The sequence below is a fragment of the Zea mays genome, chromosome 2 (assembly GCF_902167145.1).
Source record: "Zea mays cultivar B73 chromosome 2, Zm-B73-REFERENCE-NAM-5.0, whole genome shotgun sequence".
NCBI classification, from domain to species: Eukaryota; Viridiplantae; Streptophyta; class Magnoliopsida; order Poales; family Poaceae; genus Zea; species Zea mays.
Window position 1 is genome coordinate 189,027,938 of NC_050097.1, and position 18,233 is coordinate 189,046,170.

An 18,233-nucleotide genomic window follows, 5' to 3' on the forward strand; every position below is an offset into this window, starting at 1 on the left:
GGTCTCTATCTTATTCTTAGAGACTCATCTTGTCCTAATAGGCATACTTATCCCCACCACTTTGCTTATTTCATGATAGTGTAACAAACATAATCTATTCCAAAATCTTATCTAGTCTAATTTGATTACACCAATTTAATTTTGATCCCATCTAATCTGATCAGATCTAATATAATGGACAAACATGTTAGATAATGCTGGTAAAATAAGATTGGATCATACTCTTATAAATATGTTTTAATCTAAATTGGAGTCTTAGTCTAACCTGGCCATATGCAACCACCTCAACCACCCGATAGCTGCATAATCCCTCTGTTCTAATCTAACATAGATTTTGATCTACCTACCCATGTAATCTATCCTATCTCAAAAGATTCTAACATATCATAATAATATTTATTCTACCTTGGTAGATTTATCTAACTTAAACTAGTCTAATCTAGTTATATCCAATCTAATCTAGATCCTACCAAATCTAATATGGTCTAATCTATGTTATAAGTATTAACTAAACCATATTCTTATAAATGGGTTTTAAACCTAATTTGGTGTCTTAGACCAACTTGTCCGTGAAACCACGACCCAGCCTATGTTATAGGCTGCCTAACCCATTTATCCCAAAAGCAAAGTAAAATTCTGTTTAACCTACCTACCCTATGTAACCGCAATGGTTATCCCAACTCAGATAAAGGCATCCAACACCACAAACGATGGTTATTAAATCAGAACCAAGAAGAAGGTTAACCTCGACAATGAAAGATACAAGTAGGAATAGATCTTCGGATGAATCAAGATCCACCACCCAAAATAAAAGTCTTCCTTACCTAACTTTCTTTTACCCCAAATCTTCTCTACACTCACCAAATAGCTAAAACATGATGTACCCTTGTTTTCTATGCCACACCTGGTAATGACATAAAAATTTTAGGTATAAAAATATACTAATTGGAAGTTCTACTTATATATTTATATATATATACACACTAGAGTATCATAAAGATAAAGTCAGCTGGATATGCTCAACTAAATGGTATTCTTAAATAGGATTATGGAATCTAGTGTGATCTAATATAATGTGGTCTGCTTAAACAGATTAGTGGAATTTGAACCCTTCTAACCAAGTGTTAACTTAACTTAGCACATTAGATCAACTCAACCATGAGCTAACCCAACCAATAGTGTCATGATGAATTGATTAATTATCTATCCCCACCTAACATCAAACAAACTTTTAACCTACATCATGTAGACTATCTCATCTTGACAAAATTCTATCCTACCTTTGGATACTCACCTTATACGACTAGTTTAGTTACCCCAATCTAGACATAAAACAAAGATTAAGTCCTACTAAAGATTCTTCAGATCATAACCAACTACTGGCCTATTCATTCTGCTTACCAAATATTTTTCCTTGCAAAACTATATTCCTATATGCTTCTAACTTTCATAGTCAATACCAGGAAGGGAAGATTATCAAGCAATAGCAAACAGAAATGAATCCTCCAGATCCTCCACCGGTTAGAATCGATTAAGTGGTTGCTGCCCAAATAATGGTAATACAACAAATGGCAAACATAGTTACTGAAATGCAAAATCAGGTAAGACAAGAATGTCAGGAAATACATCAGGACCGGCTAGAGATACATCAAGAAATAAGGCAAGCACGGTTGGAAAGACAACAACAACAACGCCCACTACCTCCACCACCACCAGCTCCACCAATATATATATATATATATATATATATATATATATATATATATATATATATATATATATATATATATATATATATATATATATATATATATATATATATATATATATATATATATATATATATATACACTACTATTTGTAAGGCCTAAATGTTACTTTAGTTAGTAGATGGTATGATACTGTTTAGGAGCAATAATAAGGTCTAATTGACCATGTGTGTTGCTAATAAATTAAGCATCATTCTAAGATTTTGTTTGTGCACATGTCGTGATATAGCATGGTTATGCACCCTTTCCTTACAAATCTCGAGGGCGATATTTCTGTTAAGGGGGTAGGATTTGTAAGACCTAAATTTGGTAGAGGAAAATATATATATCATAAAATGAAGAAATAAAAGCGTTAGTGTTCCTAAGAATTGTTAAAACCTTTGGCATTCCTTGTTCAACTTAAGATATTAAAATGATCCTATGAAAATAAATGGGCACCTCATACTTATAGATTTGGGGTGGCACATTGTATTGAAATAAGGAGTTATAAGTTAAACTTGACCCCAAAACTTTGAATGAAAACATAAAATAGAAATTGAAGAAATGAATTTTAATGAAGCCATTTAAGGCCTTTTCATAAATAAATAAATAATGGAGACAAGAATAAATAATAATATTCAAAACAGTAGAGCATATAATCATATTAAGTTTATTAGGAATTTGAAAAGTTCAAACCAGAAATTTAAACTTAAATTGAATCTTTGAATTTGGAAATAAACTAGAATTATAAAAGAAAAAAGATAAAATGGCTGGTTTGGGCCAAAACAACCATCTCGGCCCACCATCCATCTGCTCGCGCGGCCCATTTCATCTCCTCTCGTGCCTCCAGCCTTACCCTGCGTCACCGCCATGTGGGGCCCTGGTGTCAGCCTCTCTGTACCATAGCAACCATAGCCGCACGTCCACTCTCCTTTGTCATGTGGGCCCAGTTGGTCAATCGCCCGATGCGCGCGCCGTGTTTGGCATTCTCACTAGCTGACGGGCCCACGATGCAGTCTCACCCGAACTTTCTCTCTTGCGCATATGACTCACTGGAGTATGGGCCCGCGGGACCGCTCCGCATTGTGTGCGCCCGTGAAAACGACAAGCGCTCTTTAGAGACCGACGCGTGGGACCCCGGCTACTGTTCCTCTTCCTTGTCCCGAAGACTTCGGCGCGGACTGTTATGGCCGTCGTGGATCCGGCTGGGAGACACTTTCGCGTGCGAAGCTCCGCGTTCTGTCTTTGCCGGTGGGGTTAGATGACTAGGTCTGCCCCTTTCCCGAATATGGCGCATGCTCCGCGGCCAGATCGCTCGTACCACCAGAATCTGCTCGAGATTCTCGCGCCTATCTGCTTGACCTTGCGAGTTGGGCACCGTTGAACGGACTTCGCGCATGGTGCATCAACCCACGGTGCACCGTACCCCTGGCCATATATATTTGAAGCCGCCCTCCTCACCGAGATGCTCCGCGCCGTGTCGCGCCCAACACCGCCACCCATTAATCCATTGCACGACATCGCTAAAGCCTTGGGAAGTTCTCAGGAATCATCATCGGTGCACGAGGAATTCAACGTGGCCTCTCCGGGGGCGATTCTCCACTAGAACCACCAGAATTGCTCACCGATGCTCCTGCTCCGCCGCGGGTTCTCTGTACACCGAGGGCGGGGATCGTCGCGGCATAATCACAGGTAATGTTACCTCCATGGCATTCAACCTTCTCCCCACACTGCGTAGCACCTTTTAGAAGTTCGATTAGGGCAGCGAGGCGCCAGGTCGATGGACGTCGGTGAACCTCCATCGCGGTTCAGGGGTGGCGCCGCTTTGGTCGGCTAGGTATGGAGGAGGATGTGCCATGACCGTGGATCTATGTTTGGGCGGCGTGGATTAAACGGGATGCATCCGTTCTCTCATAAATAATTCCGACCGCTGGATCAGATATAGATCGGGATCAGGTGGTTTTGGTTTGGGCGGGATCCGTGGCCGTGGGACCTTGATCCATGAGTCAGCGTAGTCTATCGGTTGGAGTTAGATGGAATCTAATCCTGACCGTGTGCAACCGATCGGACGGCTAGGATTGTCCGATACCCGTTCGGCCACGTCAATTTTGCTAAAGAGCCCTTTAACTTCTTATGAATTAACCCACCGTCCAACCTAGTGGTAAAGTAATTATAGAAGAGCCCTGGATTTTACAAAATGAACCCCGTGCTTCTCTGTTTTTATGCGCGAAGTAAAGGGAGCAGAGAAAATAAATAAATAAATAAATAAATATAGAAAATGGTTTTTAGTATATAAATAATTCTAGAAACTCATTTTATTCATAGAAAATTCATACTAGCTCCTTTTTAGTCCATTCCAGTTCCTGTAATTTTGTAATATTACGGTTTATTATCTGGTACCACTGTTTTCACATGAAAGTCACATAAAAATTTATATCCTAATTAATCTTATACAAAACACATATAATCTTTAGAAATTCATAACTTAAAATCTATAACTCCCAATTGACCTGTTCTGGTTGCGTTAGCTTCATATGAATAATTACTATGCAATAACAATAGCTATTATACCATGTCTCATTCTTTTATAATTAGATCTTTATTTAACTTATATTGGGTAGTCTTGTTAATCTGCTTATCAATGTAATAGAAGATGATATATGATCAATTTAGACTAAAGTTGAATTAATTACTACTTTAGGTTATCTTTTCTTTGGAATTATAAAATAAACATAGAAACCTAGTGTTACTCATTTAATCACCTCATAACTTGATGACCACGACTCCGATCTTAGTAGTTCTCGATCCCACGATCTTATAGCATTGCGTAGATCATTATTATTCAGTTTGTTCTTATGGTTGGTGTGATGTTAATTTTGTCTATACCATGTTTGTTTGTATTGCTACGACTAGCAGTGAGGTCACGAGGATCTAAAGAATCATCCTGGTACCTGGAATCTCAAGTGTCAGGCAAATTGTGCCCTTGACCACATGTATTACCCAATACTGTTTCTTTAATATCATTTATCCATGCATAGGGTTAATTTTTATGGGACCCAATAGGTCACCCTAGTCTGATTATCTTTATACCTTGTTTGTCCCTTAATCATTTGGGTAGTTTTGCTATTGCTCTACATAGTTTTGAGATTAATACTACATTATATCCATGTTCCAATTATTCTATTATTTTATTTATGTTCATGTCAAGATTATTATATTTTTAATTAGAATATGGAGCTTAACTTGAGAAACACGTGCCACTACAAGGGAGGAATGGGACCCCTTGGCTGACTAATTAGGAAAGCTAGTGGAAGACTACCTTACCCGAAAGGGGCAAGGGCAGTAGGGGAGTTATATGTAGGGAGGTTCTCGGGTTGATTTTGTTGCGATGGCGGTCATACGAGGGATTCTTGCAAGTGCTCTTCTCATAACTGTAGCGGGTTTTCGGAAGCTAGTGGAACTTTGTAAAGGCCTCGTAGTGGATCCCTAGCCATTCATCTCGGTAGTGTCTAAGGGTCTAGCTAACCCTGGCGACATGGGATACACGACTTGTGGATACAGGGTACAATCTCTGCAGAGTGTAAAACTGGTATACTAGCCGAGCTCACGGTCAAGAGCAGCTCAGAACTCTCGCATGATTAATTTATGGAACTTAAATTCATTTTTTCATTTGCATTTGCATGAGTTTATTATTAATTTTGTTCTATTATTGTTATTATGGTTTGGTATTTACTTACATCTAGTAATTGCTAATAAATTTTTGACCAACTTTAAAAGCAATGCTCAACTTTAACCATTCTCTTCGGTAAGCCTTACACTTCACATGATCTCCCACCTTTGGTGAGTTCATGTCACATTATTCCTCACAACTTGTTGAGCGATGAACATGCATGAGCTCACCCTTGTTGTCTCACACCCCCAAAGGAGAAGAGCAGGCGGTTCAAGAGGAGCCACATAACGAGGAGTTCGATCTGATCTAGGTGGCATCTCCTAGTTGACTTAATGGCGCCAAAGATGGATTTAGTTTGTTTTATATTTATCTTTTATTTTTGTAAGACTTATGCTATGTAATAAGTACTCTGATGTTATTGTGACATTATTCTCTATACACTCTGTTATTATATATGTTGTCTTCTTTGGCGCATGTATGAGATGCTGATGAGGACATCCTCCACTATTACCCGTTGGCAAAGACGCAATTGGCCCAGTTGGCCCAATTGTAGTCGGACGGTGACCGTGTGAGCCTCAGAATTATCCCACCTCGATTAACTTGGAGGAGGAAGCCACTTTAAAAGGGAGAGCCACCCTTCCCCCATTGGACTAGTCTTTTGGGGCGATTGGGCTTTTCCTTGAGTTGGGTGTGCATAATGAACTGTTGGGCTCCGGACAACCCTAACTTGTTGGGCCTCGGCCAACCCCACCTGAGCTGGGTGTATCAGATGCACCCGGTTTTGTTCCTTAAATCTGGGTGTGACAAAAATAGTCAAGGTCAATCATTAATATGTGAGATTGAAAAAATACACACATATATAATACAAGAACTAGTACACTATAGACTATGGCTATAGGCATCTAATGAACATACACTCAGTGTGTTGTACGTCGCATTAGCAGTTTGCGTCGATTTGTTTTCTCTAAGACTACGACAACCTCATCAATTTGTTTCTTAGATTTCTAACAAGTTGTAGTTAACAAATAGCTAACGAATAGACTATCGAGTGATGAATAAACAGAGACCAATTACTAGAAATTTATAGCATACATCATATACTCGATACATACTTAGGGGTCCCATAGTTTCGAGGGCCCAGGGCGACCGCCCACCCTACCCCCCTCAGGACCGGCCCTGTCCTTAAGGATGGCAACAAACACATTTTACCCGCATGGCCGTAGGTAAAACCCTGCAGGGTGGGTTTATGCATGAGTTTGTACCCTAGGCACGAATGCGGGGTTGATTCTCGACTCGGTAAGTTTTTCTTATCGGTATAAAAAAGTTATACCGTGCCCGCAAACTCGCATGTATGTATGCATGTATGTAATACATATTATTAATTATATACAATGCGGCTACAAATATATTATACATATTTATAAATGTATATTTATGCGTATAAATATATGCATATATTTAGATGAAATATGTATGTATAATTATGTGCCCGTGGATATTTTCCGTGGGTTTGTAGCACCCGTAGATAGCGAGTACGGGTAGCATATTGTACCCGTCGTGGGTAACAGGTATAGGTACGAGTTTAGTATTAAATCCGCGTGTGCGGGTTTGAAACCCCTCTACCCACGGTTTCAGACCCGTTGCCATACCTACTCATCCTTATATCTAGAGGATGTTTTGTTTTTTAATCACCCTTCAAAATTTTAGAGATTAAACTTTAGTTTCTAGAAATTTTATTTTAAAGACCTATTTTAATCACCCTGTATGATATTTTAGGAACTAAAAGTGACTAAACTTTAGTCGCTAAAGTTTAGAATGTAGAAACCAAACACCCCTTAAACTTCACTATATGAACATTGCAGTCTATAGTGTAGAACGATAAAAATAGTGTTTTGCCAGCCATATAGGTAATCTGCTGGAGACGGTATAAAGGATTGCTCTTCCTTTGTTTTGTTGACGTCATATGATGTTTAATTAAACAAATGGAGCTTCCTGTCTGGAGAAAATGTTTTCCTACACCAAACTAGTATGTAACTCGTGCTAACGATTTTAAAGAGAGAAGGGATCACGATGACACGAGGGAAGGGATTGACGACAGCATCGGTGCAAGTGAGGGGAAGGTTGGGGCAGGGAGAGGGGATGATGGATGATCCAAATAATAGCGTTTATTGATTTAAGTAAAAGATGTGGAGTTATCAAGTGATTTGAACCATTGGTTTTGATAGTGTGTTAAGTCCAGGTGCAATTTATTTGGTGAATTTAGTGAGGGTTAGACCGTGCCTAGCAACTTACCCATATGGTCAAAAATATTGTTTTGCACTATAGGTTGCATTGTTTACATAGTTGACTTTAAATATGGGGACGGAGATCGTCTTATAGGTGTGGGTGATTTGGTTGGATGAGTTTTGCAAAGTTTAAACTGGTAAATTATATAGTGGTATAGATATTGATGCAGTACCTGCAAGCCATTAGAAGAGCATGCATAACTCTAAGCCTGGATCAGTTTTCTAAGTATAAAAGACAACTAAGATATTGTATGATATAATTCTAAGTCCATAAATCATAAATGCAGTTAAGAGAGATGATATATAGATAGAGTCATGAAGAGATAGACTTTTCGCGAAGGGTTTGTCTCTTAATTTTTAAAACTTATCCCTAGACCCTCAAGAAATCCTTATTAGGGCTTGTTCGGTTATTTTCAATCCATATGGATCGGAGGGGGTTGATACGGATTGGAGGGGATTTTGACTTACTAGAGATTTAAACTTCCTCAATCCTTCTCAATCCATATGGAATGAGGGAGAACCGAACAAGCACTTAATATGGTTGTCTATACCTTAAAAGATGAAACTTTATACGAGTCACAAAAAAATATCTTTTATATCAACCATCACTTAAATTTTTAGGCGCTTGCCCATCAAACGGGTTATTTATGTTAATTTTTATAGAAACGGCGCTTAACAAGAAAAACTTGAAATATTCTTTTGCCCGCTTCACCCGCTCGCGCTATTTTTTCTTATTCATTCATTCTCTTCCCCAGTTCCTCTTACGCTACATGTTGTTTCTCTTTGTCAGATATTCCAGTCACGCTCCACCTCATAGATCCAAGAATCTTGTCCATGCTATTGTAGGATTAAAATTGTAGACTAGTGATGCTCTTTTTGTCCCTCTAAAGGTGAACTGGACGCGTCATCTTTTCTTACTAGGTGAGTGCCCGTGCGTTGCAACGGGGACATATAATACCACAGTAACTTATATATAAAATATGTGTTATAATGTTATGAGAAAATGTTTCATAATCCATTTGTGATCCTGGTCATACATAAATTTTGTTGTTTTAATCTAGTTGTTTCACCACTACATTACAACCATTAGTATTATACCGACTTCGATATATGCCACAATTTTGATGGTATCATCATTGGAGAGCACGTCCCACGCCCGTCGGAAGAAGTTCCCTTGTAGATCATCAGTCATCTACACGTACCACCATACGCGCTTGCTCAAACAAAAAAACAATTGTGTGTGTTTGCGAAGAGAATTAAAGACAGACCAGCACAAAAAGCTACCCCGACGATGGGGAGGATGACGAACTGATCATTGCTGCCGGTCCTCCTCTGCGTCACCTCTGGCGCTGAGATGACGCCACAGTCCATGATATAGTAGTCGTCGAACGCGCGCGACATGTCGAGTACCGATGACTCTTGGCTGGGCTGCCAGACGAAGTGCACCTCGGACTCATCAGCAAGGTAGTACACCTGGCCGTTGCACCACCAGATGTGCTACTCCTCTACATACATCATGTTCGAGGACACTCACACAACGTCAGCAATGATCGTCGTCCGAGCGCACAAGAATTTATGGCCGGTCAGTAGCGACTTACATGGTAGGTTAGGCTTCAGATGGATGATGAGCTAGACGGCATGATGGTGCCGTTGTTGGATGCGGGGCCCAGAACAAACCGAGAGTCGCCGACGTTGTCAACGACCATGAGGTCCCCCTGCTTGACGATGGACAACGCGATGCAGCCACTCTGGATCGAGTCCAAGCGGCGACTGCGTCGGAGCATACATAGCGGCTCGTGCAGCCACGTAGTACTGCTTTCAGAAGTTGAACTGGTAGTCATCAAGCTTCTTCTCGTCATCGATGAGCGACGCCAACGTGAGCGTCTCCTGCTAGTGGTGTTTGTTCGGTGTTTTCAAGCAAGAAACATGGATTCATCCTTAGCATTGGTTTATGAAAATGACTCACAAGTCAGATCCATAGAAAAAACATTATGAAGAATAAATGTCACACATGTAAAAAAAGGAATTTAAGTTGAAAACATTATTCAAACAAAAGAAATTACATGCAAGACTCTTCTTTAAATACTACTCCTTCCATCCAAAAATATAATTTAAGAATCTCGGTGATACTTATTTACTACTACGCATTGTGCAAGAGTAGTATGGTAGGTTTGGGAAGAGATGTAGTAGATGTTTTTCCTGTCATAGATGTAGATATAAACACACATGTGTGTAACGGTAGCTACATGGGAATGGGCTGTGCGTGGAGGGGGAATGGAAAAGACAGAATAGGGAATGGTGGCAGAACAGTGATGGACGATCCAGATTGAACGAAAGCAGAACAGCGATGGACGATTCAGATTCAACGAAGGCAGAACGGCAGGCTACCCTTACAACCTTAATAAGTAGTAGAGATTTATCCATTCTCTCCCTATTACGCCACCAGTTGCTTCCCTGTGCCAGAGGTTTTGGTCACGTTGCACACCATAGATCTCGTTCATGCTATTATAGAATCAAGATTGTAGTTGCCCCTCTCATATTGATCCCAACAGTGTACGCACCACGCGAGGCATACACGAGATGCCTCTCTATAGGCTCTAGTGCTGACTGCCGTTCATGCCCATGTTCAACATGACCGACGACATATGTCACACTCTTTCTTAAAACTATATTTCCTGTACTTTATGTATCCTGGTGTTGTATTATATTTAGATCTGATAATTGCTCAAAAGTACAAACAAAAATCGTCTTTCCGTCGAGAGGGGACTTCGAGCGAGACGGGGGCTTCTTCGAGTGCCACCCTCGCTCAAGTAGGGATGGCAACGGGGAATTCTCCGTCGGGTTTTAGCTCCCCAAACCCGTCCTCGCGACAAAAAAATTTTCCCGCGGGGATCCCCACGAACGCTTGCGGGGGACATTTCTTCCCCATCCCCGTTCCCCGCGGGGATAAATCCCCGTCGGGGATCCCCATCCCCGCTTAAATTATAATTAAGTCGTACTTCATTTGTTATTAATGTAAAATATTGTCACTTATACACATTGTTAGATGTAAAATTCATTATGTGCACATTAAAATTAATGTATTTGTACAACGGGTGATCTCTTGACAAGGTAATTCTTTACTTTTATCATTAACTATTACATCAAAACATTGTCACATGTAAGTTTAACGGGTCCCCACGGGGAACGGGCCCGTCCCCGTTTACCTGTCGGGGGAGAACTTTTCCCCATTTACATCCCCGTGGGGGAAGAAACTTCCCCATTCCCATCCCCTAATAGAGGAATTCCCCGCGGGGAATCGGGGTTCGGGTCCCCATTGCCATCTCTACGCTCAAGGACAGGCTCGAGCGAGACCAAGTTTTAAGCGACCGTTGAGTGGAGTCTCAGGAGAATCGTGATCTGTCATTTCTTGGCCTTAGGAAATGTGTTTTTATGATTGTTTGGTAGCTAGACGTTAAGCATGTTTAGGGATATAACTTGGATACTCGTAATTATGATATACCCGATATACAGCATACCACAACACATCACCGAGCATACATGTCCATAAAATAAAAATCAAATAGAACAACCATCTTCCACTGAACATACAGACCCTCTCTCTACAAAGAGGGAGGAGGGGGTGCAGGGGGGTAAACATACAGGACAGGCTTGAGGAGAACAAGATGCACCGGAAACGTGCACACTACATACACATCGTTCCTCAACGTACCGAACAACCAACCATTCGTGGCAACATATGGCGCGGTCACGGACCAGCGAAACTGCTGCGAGCACGTCCGTCTCCAGCAGCAAACAATCTCGCCAACGAACGGCTGACCGACCGACCCACCGGTAGCAGAAGAACGTTTCTTGCTAACTTCGTCACCAGCAGTAGTAGTAGTAGAGCAGTAAAGTGAGTAGAGTACCCGACGGTAAGTTATCCTTCACCTTAACCTGAAGCTACGACCTGCACCATCCGTGAATCTCGTGCACTGCACCTTCTTGTCGGGCAACATTCATCACATCTCCAGCTTCGCTGTTGTCGCTTCTTGGCCCAGCCCCAGCCAAGGTTTTTCCACCCCAGCTCCAGCCGCCTGCTTGGACGCCTCGACGCCAACAACAGAGCTGTTGACTTGTTGGTATGGCGCCTTTGCAGTTATCCTGGAACTCGAATGAAAACACACACACACACAAAGTATGTCAGGACTTGATTCTGAATGCAACTGTTCTCCATCACTGAAAACCCGAGAGAAAAGAAAAGCATATGAACGACCACTCCGTTACCTGTCCTTTCTCTTCTCAAGAAACCTGTGGAGCGAATTCCTCCTCGCAATCGGCAGATCTGTCGCACAGCACAAAAAAAAAGGCACTTGTGTAACCGACAAGTACTCGTGTTGCCGTTGCCGACGCCATGGTAGAACTGCAAGAGCAGACAGGCTTTACCAGAGAGGCTGTCGTGTGAAGGCCTATGCAGGCTCCGCGTAGGGACAGTGGCACCGCCTGCCCTGTCCACGCCGTCGCCGCCAGGGCTCATGATCTGCAGCAGGTCCTCGACCTTGGCGGAGGGGAACATGTCGAAGACGACCACTCTGCCGCCGTAGAAGATGGTCAGCTGCTGCGCCTCCTCCTCCTCCTCTCCGGCTGCCTCCTCCCTACAGGAACCAAAACGCCTCTCTTTTTAAACTGTATTCGACAAGAACGACATGTCACACTCACACCTTGCTGTTATTCCTTCCTTTTTCTTTTGAACCCGAGCGTGCAGTGTTGTTCTTCCGGTTAATTAATTCAAGGCACACGACCTTGCTTCCTTCCTTCCTTCGTCATCAATATATATACCTTGGATTTCCGCCGGTGCATTTGTCCTGGTGTTTTGGCTCCCCGGCGGTGGCCTTCTCGCTGCGCTCCTCGGCCGGCGCGTCGTCGAGAGCTGACAGCAAGTTCATGGTGGTCGGCGGCCGGAAAGCTCCTTCTCCTGCGACGATGGGAAGAGCGCGATCGATGTGCGATAAGCAGAACGGTATTGTTCATTGACGGTAGTGTTAGTGTCTACGGGGAAGCTAGCTTATTCGTGCATGGCAGTGTGGCACTTAACGGACAGGAGCGGATCGCACGACGAAAGAACTGTTGCCCTTACCAGCTGCCGGCGCCATGGCGAGGGCACCAAGGCCCTGCAGCAGGCCGCCCTTCTTCTCCTTGACGTACTGGCTCAGCAGGCTGCACGTGGTGGCAAAGCTGGTCTTGTCCATCGCCGTCGCCGGCGCACTTCCAGCCATGGCCGCGCGCGGCGCCCTTATCTTCTCGTCTCCTTCCCGGCCCGTCCACTCCCAGCAGCTCACCGGGAAGCAGGGACAAGCAATAACCAGAGACGCCTCTCCCGGCCCCCTCCAACTCGCAGCTTCCTCCCCGCTTCCTCTGCTTATATCAGTTTATTATTATCACAGGGATCCAGAGCCTCCGGCAAGCTCTCGCGTAGTACACTTCTCCTCCCCTCGCCTCGCGAATGGCCTTTGCGCCTTTATTAATAATAGCGCGTGTGCCAAGGAAACGGCGAGTGTGGGGGGGGCCACGGAGAAAATGGCCTTTGCGACTAGGCCGCCTTTCGCCTCGCATGAAAAACGTGGCTGCCGCCGGAACGGAGGATGGTGGTCCTCGGGGAACGGGAATGTGGGAGAGCGACGGGTCCGAGGGGCCGCGGTGGCGACGTGATCGGACGGAGGAGGAGGAGGAGGAGGAGGAGGAGGGGCAGGCGAGCGAGAGGGACGCCCCGACGGGAAGGCGTGGTAGCGACACGTGATCTGGGAGGAGGGGCGCGCGCGCCGGGGACGATGAGAGGACGCGACGATGGCAGCGACGGGTGTGGTACTGGCAATGGCCACATCGAGAAGACGGGACGCGCCACCTCAGGACAGCGGTGTACCGCGTGTTGCCTGTGCCGTGTACGTCACGCCGCGGTATACGCTTGCGACGGTTCTACTATATATACAGTGTAGTTGCTATAGACAACTGAAGTTACCTCTAATTCGGTAAGTTTCTTTTTTTCATTCAAATAGGGAGACGGTCGAAGGTTTCAGACCGTGGATGAACAGTTACACTGAACTGTGGTACACAGCCAGGGCCAGAACTTTGGTTTGCGACGATGCCACGACGATTGTTGGTTTTCTTAGACTAGCTAGCTAGCTAGCTACCATTAGACAGGCCCGGCCCGCCTACATTGGGCCTGTTTGTTTGGGCTTCTGGCAGCTTCTGGCTACCAAAAGCTGCTGCGGATTGCCAAACGCTCAGCTTTTCAGTCAGCTTCTATAAAATTTGTTGGAGCAAAAAACATCCAAAATCAATATAAACACATAATCGGTTGAGTCGTTGTAATAGTAGGAATCCGTCACTTTCTAGATCCTGAGCCGTATGAACAACTTTATCTTCCTCCACACGTAATCGTAATGATACCCAGATTCTCTTCACAGCCAGATTCTCCACACAGTCAGATTTTTATAAAAGCTGGTCAGAAAAAAGTTGAACCAAACATGTGTTAGGATTTATGGGCTTGGCCCAATTAAGAATTTCTAATAATTCCAGGAAAATCTCAAAAGCCCATATAAGTGGATGGCAAAGGGATAGGTGGAACCAATAGCACCATATTGCTAGCTCTTGTGGAGTAGAGCTAGCTTAAATATGGAAGCCACACTCACTCACCAAGTCATGGATGAGAGGAGAGAGTGTGGAGAGCCACACGCGCGCGCGCTCGCTCGCCTGGCCTGGCCTGGCCGGGCCGGGGCGGGGCGGGGCGGGGCGAAGGGCGCGGGCGCACGACATGCGCGTGAATGGTCCGCCGAAATCCGGCCCCTCGCCTTGCGGGGGCGCGACTACCTTTTGCCGTTTGATTTTTTGGTTTCTTGGCTGTTACGCTTATCCTAACCGATCGCTATAAAATCTCAACTGATTGCGAGATTTTCGTGGGCGGATAAGCACAGGGGGTCGCGGACTTGGCCCTATAAAAGGAGCCCGGCAGCCAGCCTCCAAATCATCCCAGATCCCAGTTCACTTTCGCCTCTCTTCATAGCTGAGCCGCCTTTTAGTTCCCTTCGTCCCGACCGCAGAGGTGCATCTGCGATCAGGAGAGCAGGTCTCCGGAACCCTTCGTCTTCTAGATCCTGCACCGAGAGAGGGCGAATAAGGTTTTTGGGAAGCGTCTTCACGCGACTGCTCGTGATCTGCTGACCTCGTCGACCCAGCTGATCCTGGCGCGCGCCAACAATCAGTAAGTCTAATCAGTACGCATCATCTGATTTGGCTTTTATTTCAGTTCTTCTGATTTGGTCATGATTTATATTCGGAATTTAATTTGGAATTTGTCTAATTATTCAACAATCCAAAAACCTTATTGTAGACAATTTCCTAGTTTTTCTATGGCTGCTTTTGCCGATGCGCTCAAGCCAGAAAAGTTCAATGGTATGCACTTTAAGAGATGGCAAGTCAAGGCCACGCTCTGGCTTACTGCTATGAATGTCTTCCATGTTAGTAAAGGCAGACCTGAGGGTCCACTGACTCCTGAACAGGAGAAAGAGTACGACCATGCCAATACTATGTTCACGGGAGCCGTTCTTAGCGCCCTTGTTGACCGTCTGGTTGATGCGAATATGCAGTATACAGACGGGAAACAGTTGTGGGATGCACTTACTACTAAGTATGGTGCATCAGATGCTGGCAGTGACCTGTATATCATGGAGAGCTTTCATGATTATAAGATGGTTGATAATCGCTCTATTGTAGAGCAAGCTCATGAAATACAGTGTATAGCCAAGGAGCTCGACCACCTTAAGATAGTCCTTCCTGACCGATTTGTGGCCGGGTGCATTATTGCAAAGTTGCCTTCTACATGGAGGAACTTCGCCACAGCTCTGAAACATAAGAGACAGGAGATATCAGTCGAAAATCTGATAGCGTCTCTGGATGTTGAGGAGAAAGCTCGGGCTAAGGACACGGGATCTAAAGGAGGCGAGGGCCACTCCAGCGCCAACATGGTTCAGAAGAACCACAACAAGGGCAAAGGGAAGCCAAAATCTAACAAGCCCAATAAAACTACCAACTTCAAGAAGAAGAAGAACAAGGCTGAATTGACATGTTTCGCATGTGGCGAGGCGGGTCATTTTGCCAAGGATTGTCCTGATCGAGCGGATCGCCGTGGCAAAAAGGGCAATGTCAACACAGTGATCGCTAGCAATGAGGAAGACAAAGGGTATGGTAATCTACCTTTCATCTTCTCAGTATTTCAATCACCTAGTTGGTGGCTTGATACTGGTGCTAATGTTCATGTGTGTTCTGACATTAACTTGTTCTCTTCTTATCAGGGCGCCCGGGATTCTTCCGTGCTAATGGGGAATGGGTCACATGCTTCTGTTCATGGCACTGGCACGGTGGATCTGAAGTTTACTTCGGGAAAGATCGTGCAGCTGAAGAACGTGCATCATGTCCCTTCTATACACAAGAATCTCGTTAGCGGAACCCTTCTATGTAGAGATGGGTTCAAGGTAGTTTTAGAGTCCAATAAATTAGTTGTGTCCAAGTCTGGACAATTTATTGGTAAAGGCTATGATTGCGGAAGGCTTGTTCCGCTTTTCTTTGTTAGATTTCAATAATAAGTCTGTGAACCATATTTGTGCTAATGTTGATGATCTTGCGAGTATTTGGCATTCTCGTTTGTGTCATATTAATTTTGGCTCTATGTCTCGGCTTGCAACCATGAGTTTAATTCCGAATATCACCATAGTCAAAGGTTCTAAGTGCCATAGTTGTGTGCAGTCGAAGCAACCTCGAAAGCCTCATAAGGCTGCTGAGGAGAGACACCTGGCACCACTAGAACTCATACATTCTGATCTTTGTGAGATGAATGGTGTGTTGACAAAAGGTGGTAAGAGATACTTCATGACATTGATTGATGATGCGTCTAGATTTTGCTATGTATACTTGCTAAAAACTAAAGATGAGGCTTTAGACTACTTTAAAATCTATAAGGCTGAGGTTGAAAACCAACTAGAGAGAAAGATCAAACGTCTTAGATCAGATCGTGGTGGCGAGTTCTTTCCCAAAGTCTTTGATGATTTCTGTGCAGAACATGGCATTATTCATGAGAGGACTCCTCCCTATTCACCCGAGTCAAACGGGATTGCTGAAAGGAAAAACCGTACGTTGACTGACCTGGTGAATGCCATGTTAGACACTTGTGGTTTATCTAAGGCATGGTGGGGGGAGGCAGTCCTGACTTCATGTCATGTTCTGAATAGAATTCCTATGGGCAAAGAAGAGAAAACCCCTTATGAGAAGTGGGTTGGGAGAAAACCATCACTTTCATACTTGCGCACTTGGGGGTGCATGGCGAAAGTCAATGTACCAAATAATAAAAAGCGCAAGCTTGGTCCAAGGACAGTGGATTGTGTCTTTCTTGGATATGCTTCGTGTAGCATAGCTTATAGATTTTTAGTAGTTAAATCTGAAGTTCCTGATGTGTATGTTGATACTATTATGGAATCACGTGATGCTACTTTCTTTGAGCATATATTTCCAATGAAAGACATTCATAGCAATTCTAGATACTCTTCTGAGATAATTCCTGGACATAATACACCTATTGAGAGTTTTGAACAGCCACATGAAATTGTCCTAGAGGAGGATGACAATGATGCTCCTAAAAGGAGCAAGAGACAAAGGGTTGAAAAATCCTTTGGTAATGATTTCATTGTGTACCTTGTGGACGATACTCCTACTACCATTGCAGAAGCATTTGCATCTCCAGATGCAGATGATTGGAAAGAAGCAGTTCATAATGAGATGGACTCCATTCTTTCAAATGGTACGTGGGAAGTCACTGATCGACCCTATGGATGTAAACCCGTGGGTTGTAAGTGGGTGTTTAAAAAGAAGCTCAAGCCTGATGGTACAATTGAAAAGTACAAGGCTAGGCTTGTGGCTAAAGGCTATACTCAGAAAGAAGGAGAAGACTTCTTTGATACTTACTCACCTGTTGCTAGAATGACCACTATTCGAGTACTACTTTCTTTGGCTGCCTCGTATGGTCTCCTTGTTCATCAGATGGATGTAAAGACAGCTTTTCTTAATGGAGAGCTGGACGAGGAAATCTATATGGAACAGCCTGATGGATTTGTAGTAAAGGGTCAAGAAAGCAAGGTGTGCAAGTTATTGAAATCTTTGTATGGTCTGAAGCAAGCACCAAAGCAGTGGCATGAGAAGTTTGACACTACTCTAACGTCTGCAGGCTTTGCCATTAATGAGGCAGACAGGTGTGTATATTATCGCTGTGGTGGGGGCGAAGGAGTTATATTGTGCTTATATGTTGATGATATATTGATATTTGGCACAAACATTGATGTGATCAATGAAGTCAAGTCTTTTCTATCAAAGAGTTTTGATATGAAAGATCTGGGAGAAGCTGATGTGATTCTAAACATCAAGCTGATTAAGGCAGATGGTGGGATTACTCTCTCGCAATCTCACTATGTTGAAAAGGTTTTGAAGCGATTTGGCTTCTCTGAGTGC

At 43.6% G+C, this 18,233-nt stretch overlaps 1 protein-coding gene across 1 annotated transcript; it reads right to left on the bottom strand.

Annotated features, from left to right (window-relative positions):
• Positions 1 to 11,169: 11,169 nt before the first annotated feature.
• On the bottom strand, positions 11,170 to 13,166 carry LOC100191257 (uncharacterized). The gene is made up of 5 exons (NM_001136691.1): positions 12,820 to 13,166; positions 12,522 to 12,657; positions 12,129 to 12,337; positions 11,970 to 12,027; positions 11,170 to 11,846 (listed from the first exon to the last, which is right to left on the bottom strand). The coding sequence occupies exons 1-5, from the start codon at positions 12,956 to 12,958 to the stop codon at positions 11,705 to 11,707; spliced, it is 684 nt and encodes a 227-aa protein (NP_001130163.1). The 5' UTR covers positions 12,959 to 13,166; the 3' UTR covers positions 11,170 to 11,704.
• Between the last annotated feature and the right edge of the window lie 5,067 nt (positions 13,167 to 18,233).